A 6,448-nucleotide genomic window follows, 5' to 3' on the forward strand; every position below is an offset into this window, starting at 1 on the left:
AAAAAAAATAATAATAATAAAAATAAATCGTTGTGATGTAAAAAGTACAATATTTCCCTCCAAAGTGTAGTAGAATAAAAAATACATTTCACTTGAAAAATTTAATGAACTAAAAATTACATAAAATATATATTGGCATAAAAAGCACAATTTTCCCTCCAAAATATAATGACTTAAAAAAATAAGTAAATTACTTCATTAAACTACAAGGCTTCTAGAAACAAGAGCGAGTAAATAAAGTTGATTCTAATCACAGAGATTCAACAAACGACACAGAAACAGTTTGAAGTCATGATAATAACCGTTGATTCATCTTACTGCAAAAGTAATGAAGATCATAGTAAAAGAAAGTTTACTCACTGAGACACGAGGAGGGCTGAACACGAGACCGACCACGTGGGACAGAACCAGAGCACGAGCCAGAGGAGGACATTTAACACACCTGCGTCTGATTCACTGCGTCTGATTGGTCCGCGCAGGTCACGTGACCAACACACCTCTACTTGTACTACCTGACTCGAATAAGTGAAGGAGCTGCAGGGTTTGATGCAGTTCCTGAAAAAAAAATCCCCCAGCATTTAGTATACCAAAAATAATAAAAAAAATTCTTTGTTTTATTATTATTATTATTATTATTGTTGTTGTTGTTGTTGTTATTTTAAAACAGGGGCATTATGTAAACAAAATGGCATTAAAAAAAAGTTAAAATCTCGAAAATTAAAAATTAGGATTGAAGTTGGTTAAAGGATTTAACTCACTGAAAGTAGAAAATAATAAAAAAAATTTAAGTGGACATTTTGTCTACTAGGTTAAAAGTGGAAGTTTTTATTTTTAATTTATATATAGAGGAAATAATTACATTGTGTTTATTTTTCACAAGAGTTGCATTGTGGAAACAAACTGGTATTTAAAGGGTTAAAAGTCTGATAATGAATGAATATTTAGTAGTTATGATCAGGACTAAAGTTGGTTAAAAGATTTAACTCACTGAAAGAAGAAAATAATACATATCCATAGACTTTATTATAGAGCATCAAAAGTTAACTTTTACCCTTCAGTTTAAAACCAAACCTGACCGGATGATGATGATGATGATGATGATGATGATGATGATGAAGACTGTCTGTACTGTCTGTCCCGTCAGAGAGGCGCTGAGCTGCTGCTGTGTGGACAGGATTTTCTGCTTACCTGAGCAGGTGAGCTTCACCTATTGACAGATTACAGTGCATGTGCGCATGCGTGCGTGGTACCCCAAAAAATCTATTTAAAGAAACAGTGCGTATTTAATATCGAAGGACAAACACTAATTTCCGTTAGAGCTGCTGTGTGTGCGTGTGCGTGCGTGTGTGTGTGTGTGTGTGTGTGGGCGGGGCGAGAGACGCGGTTGTTTTTTTATTTATTTTAATCTGCGCAGCTGCTTCACTTGTAGTTTTTTGGGATATTTTGAAGAAAAGGGGAATCAAAACATCAGACAGAGAGAAGACTGAAGTCATCCTCCATTTATATTCAGCTGAGATCTCTCTCTCTCTCTCTCTCTCTCTCTCTTTCTCTCTCTCTCTCACCCTTCTCACCCCTCCTCTCTCTCTCTTTCTCTCTCTCTCTCGGACTCAGATTATCTCCATCATCCTGCCGCTGAGATGTGAGTATTCAAACATATTTAATTCATTTTTAATCATTTATTAACCCCAACTAGGAGGAATATATGTGTTAAAGTTTGATTTATGCATGCATTATGGGGAAAAAAATCAAGTTCGATGCAAAAAATCTACAAATCTGTAATTTAACTGACATTTCTTGCTCTTGACCTCTGCTTTTATCGTGGCCAACCCGTCATTGTTAGTCTGAATGTTTGTGTGCTGCAGCAGAAATATCACAGTGACTCATCGGCTGACTCACCTGCAAAACTATCCATCAATACTGTGATCGGATAAAGTGCTTTTCAAACTAATGCACACTTTGTTCTATATTCAGCTCACAGCATGGAAGAACCACATTAAACTGGCTTCAAATGTCGCGTCAAACTGCGAGCACTTGTTGAACTTTTTTTTTTAAATATATAAAAACAAATCATACAGGTCTAATGGATGTTATTTTATGTATTTATCGTGGGGTGGGGGAGGAGGGGGAGGTATTATTGCGTGCATGTTTATCTCCGTGGAGCCTCTCTGGCTGCTGCACTAATCTTTCTCCATTTTGCTTCTGGAAAAAAAAAACACAAGCCTGTCTGTTATTAGAGGCTGTAAAAGTGTCATCGTGCATCAAACCGACCTGCTCCGTGTGTGTGTGTGTGTGTGTGTGTGTGTGTGTGTGTGTTGCAGAGCTGTAACACTTTCTGATTATTATAAAGATGGAGGCCAAAGTTTGATGAGTCATGTTGCTATTAGTGAATGTGTGTAAAAAAAAAATTCAGATTTTCTGCCTTATAAAACTGCAATTTTTTAAATTTAGTTTATATTATCTATAATACTTGAGTACAAACTCACATGTATTATCATCAAAATATCACATGTATTATCATCAAAATATCACATGTATTATCATCAAATTATGCTTAAAGTACCACAATAAAACTACTTTTTGTGCAGATTTGCCAGTTTGAGAATAATATAATTTACCTGAAATATAAAAGTTGATGCCTCAGTGTGTGAGCATCACTTTAAATGGTAAGTTTTGTTTTTTTAAATGTTGTTGTATGAGCTACTTATCCACAATCAGTGTATTAGCTGCAGTAGATGGCCATCAGCACGCCCTTAGATTGCAAAGAAATGTGCAGCTGTTGTCGGAGCAGCAGCTAAATGCACTTTACCACCTAAGAAATCAATATGAGTTGAAGTGTGCTGCTATATTTAGAATATTTTCACTGCTCTACCTTGCTGTCAGACAGCTCTGTTTAAGTTTACATGAGATCTGAAGTCGTTCTGTGCTGTCGTCAAAATCACCAGACTCCATTAACAAAAGCAGTAATTTTACCTCACAGAACTCAGGGGTTGCTGGTCTACCGCTTCCCTGATTATTTTTTTTATTTGTGTTATTGTGTGACTTTAGTGTTTTTTTGTGTAAATTAGGTTTCAAAAAAGTTGCAGAATAACACAAACAGACTAAAGGACTGCAGCAGCAACTCACATAGTCTTTGAGCTAAAATGACTGTTTTTATCAATGAAGTCTGGTGCCTTTGAAGAAAGCAGAGAAAACAGCTTCAGTTCAGTTCACACAGCAAGAAAAAGTGGTGAAAATATTCTAAATATAACATACACTTAAACTGATTGATTTTTTTAGCTGGTGTCCACAGCAGTGCATCGTTTATCTTCTGTGTCAGTACTGATGATGGATAACTAACATAAATAAATACTTCAATAAATCTGAACTATTCCTTTAATGTTGCAGCTGGAAGAGGTGAAGCTGATTTTAACTCCTTTACATGCTGTTGCACGACTTCATCTGTAAAAATTAAGCATCATTTATTTGTTGATTATATTATTATCCATTATTAATCTAATGCGATAAAAAAAAAAAAAAAGAATATCCACCTGAGTAAACAGTTAAAGATCTGATTCTGCTTTCTCTTTATGTGTTTATTAGAGTTTTTCAGTGCACAAAAAATATTTTTAACCCCAAAACTGCTGTCTGGGGAGCTTTATTATTTATTTTACTGTCATATTTTAATAATAATAATACATTTTATTTGTAATGCACTTTACATTACAGGAAATCTCAAAGTGCTACAGGTTAAAAGCATAACAGTCTAATTATAAAAAGGATAAAAAGGGAAAAAACAGCTAAAAACAGAAAACATACATACATTTTGTTATAAACATTGTTTTGTGCCTGTCTGATTATTATATATCATCTATTATATATAGAAAAATATTATTTCCTTCCCTCCGTCTCACCTGCAGGTCGACTCCAGATGCAGCAGGGACTCCCGGGGGCCCGGACGGTGAGGGGGGCCCTCCGGCTGCGGCCCCCAACCTCACCAGCAACAGACGTCTGCAGCAGACACAAGCACAGGTGGACGAGGTGAGGACAAGTTCTACAAATTATATAAAATGTCAAGTACACTACCGGTCAAAAGTTTTAGAACACACCAACTTTTCCAGAATTTAATTGAAAATTATGCAGTTTAATGTGTCAGTCTACTCTGAAATGAATGCACATTTGCAACATTTAAAATTCTTCATTGAGCATGATAGTGTTTTGAAAGTTCAAAATTCACATTTTATGTTGGACTAAAGGACCAAAAAAAGACACAAAATGACCAAAAAAAGACACAAAATGACCAAAAAAGACACAAAATGACTTACAAAGACATGAAAAGAATTAAAAAATGGACAAAATAGCCAAGACTCCATAGAGTTAAGTTGTTAACCCATTTCTTGTTCCCTGAAAAAGGCCTACTTGTATAATTCTGAAATGTACATTATTTTTCAGTTTTGGTTAAGCTTACCTTTTTTTATTTACCTCTGGCAGTTCACCACTTACCTTTGTATCCTTTCAAGCTGTTCATTTGACTTGAACTGCTTGAATTTCAATAAAAAACTGGAAAAATTGGGGTGTTCTAAAACTTTTGACCGGTAGTGTAAATTCAGGCTCTAATTAAATGTTGAACAGGAACTTACAAGGTAGAAATAAGCGTTTCTAGAGGGACATTTAATGGAGCTGACCAGGCGTCTCCGTCCCTCAGGTGGTGGACATCATGCGTGTGAACGTGGACAAAGTCCTGGAGAGAGACCAGAAGCTGTCGGAGCTGGACGACCGGGCCGACGCGCTGCAGGCCGGAGCCTCGCAGTTCGAGAGCAGCGCCGCCAAACTCAAGAACAAGTACTGGTGGAAAAACTGCAAGGTGGGCGTGTGTTTGTTTCCCATCATGCATCTGTTCTCCTCAGTGCCGTGTCAAGACCTCCACCCTCAGTGTGATGACATCTTTCATGCCTCTGAATTGAAATATAAGGAAAACAGACTTATGAGGGAGGTATATTTTGGATATCTCTATAATAATAATAATAATAATAATAATAATAATAATAATACATTTTATTTGTAATGCACTTTACATTACAGGAAATCTCAAAGTGCTACAGGTTAAAAGCATAACAGTCTAATTATAAAAAGGATAAAAAAGGAAAAAAACATTTAAAAACAGAAAACATACAGCTAAAAACAGAAAACATACATACTGTACATAATCTAAAAACCATCTAGATGGGAGGAACCAAAGGTTTTGATAAAAAGGAATGTTTTTAGTCATTTTTTAAAAGTCTCTATGTACAATAATGCCTTGCAAATTGTTGCGGTAATTTTTGATTGGCTACCGTTTGTTACACAGATTTGGTGCTAACTTTGACCATTTTTACCTCTCAAGAATTTAAAAAGTCCCTCCAAAAAACCACATTAAGGGTTAGAGACTATTTGCATTGCTTTTGCTTCTATTTGATGTTAAAATGCTCAGATGGATTAAACCTCTGAAGTCCAGGAGATTTTAAATTCAAATTTGTTTGAATTTAGTTATATTAGTTCAAATTTGTCAACTTCCTCTGCATTCATTTCTGTCTCTGTTCAGCATCTTTCAGTCTGTCCTTACTTCACATGCATGGCTCCTTTTTCTCCACACAAACTTGGCTATCAGTCAGATTTTTCATTTTATTTTAATTAAGTATAAAGCTGCCAGGAACCCAAAATACAAACAAAAGACACAGGTTTCTATGGAAATGTACCTTTTTTTTTTTTTTTACCATCTATACACACAAAAACAGCAGAAAAAATAATAAATAATTAAACAACAAAACAGTCTATTTGCATGTAAATTAAAAATATTAATAGTTTTCATTGTAGAAAGAAAATTCACAATTTAAAAATGGTCTAGAAACATAAATGTCACACTGTGAAAGCTCCTATGATTGAACTTCAACTGTCTTTCTCAGCTTGTCTACATATCATATATAAATAAAGTTATTACTGTAAATAAAACAAGTATATTTTCAATAAATAGATGGACTCCAAAGGGTTAATCAGCTATTACTCCTTCCTTTTGTTTACTCTGCTGCTGCTGTTGTTGCTCATTTATTCCAACTTTTTAGTCATTATTCGAACATTAATTTGTCTCTTATTTAGTATAATTTTCTGTAGCGTAGGTCATTAACTAATCTATTATTGCTGCTGCAAATAATTTAATGAAAATGTACCTTCACAATAAGATCCGAGATCAAAACATCCCTGTTTTTTTCCTAAAAGTGTTCCTAAAATATTCCTAAAATGTTTCCTAACGTTGTTGTGACCCTTTCTCGATAACATATCACGACTTGGTTGGTACCAAAAGATTCTCCAGGTCTTCTAGTTTCATATCATATCTGCATCTTTATTCTGAAAAAGAGAAAAAAAACAAAAAAACTCAGCTCAGCCGCCATCTTTATCCCTCTTTCACCTCCATCACTACATCACACTCTCCTCTTTC

The 6,448-nt window shown here is 34.9% G+C and overlaps 1 protein-coding gene across 1 annotated transcript in view; it reads left to right on the top strand.

The window, feature by feature from the left end:
• The first annotated feature begins 1,605 nt into the window (after positions 1-1,605).
• Positions 1,606-6,448, top strand: part of LOC131984348 (vesicle-associated membrane protein 2-like) — a 6,683-nt gene continuing 1,840 nt past the window's right edge. Inside the window, exons 1-3 of the mRNA XM_059349215.1 lie at positions 1,606-1,639; positions 3,897-4,017; positions 4,682-4,840. Of these exons, the coding sequence (XP_059205198.1) occupies positions 1,638-1,639; positions 3,897-4,017; positions 4,682-4,840 (282 nt within the window). The 5' untranslated portion in view covers positions 1,606-1,637. The remainder of the gene's footprint in view (positions 1,640-3,896; positions 4,018-4,681; positions 4,841-6,448) is intronic.

The sequence above is a fragment of the Centropristis striata genome, chromosome 14 (genome assembly GCF_030273125.1).
Source record: "Centropristis striata isolate RG_2023a ecotype Rhode Island chromosome 14, C.striata_1.0, whole genome shotgun sequence".
NCBI lineage: Eukaryota > Metazoa > Chordata > Actinopteri > Perciformes > Serranidae > Centropristis > Centropristis striata.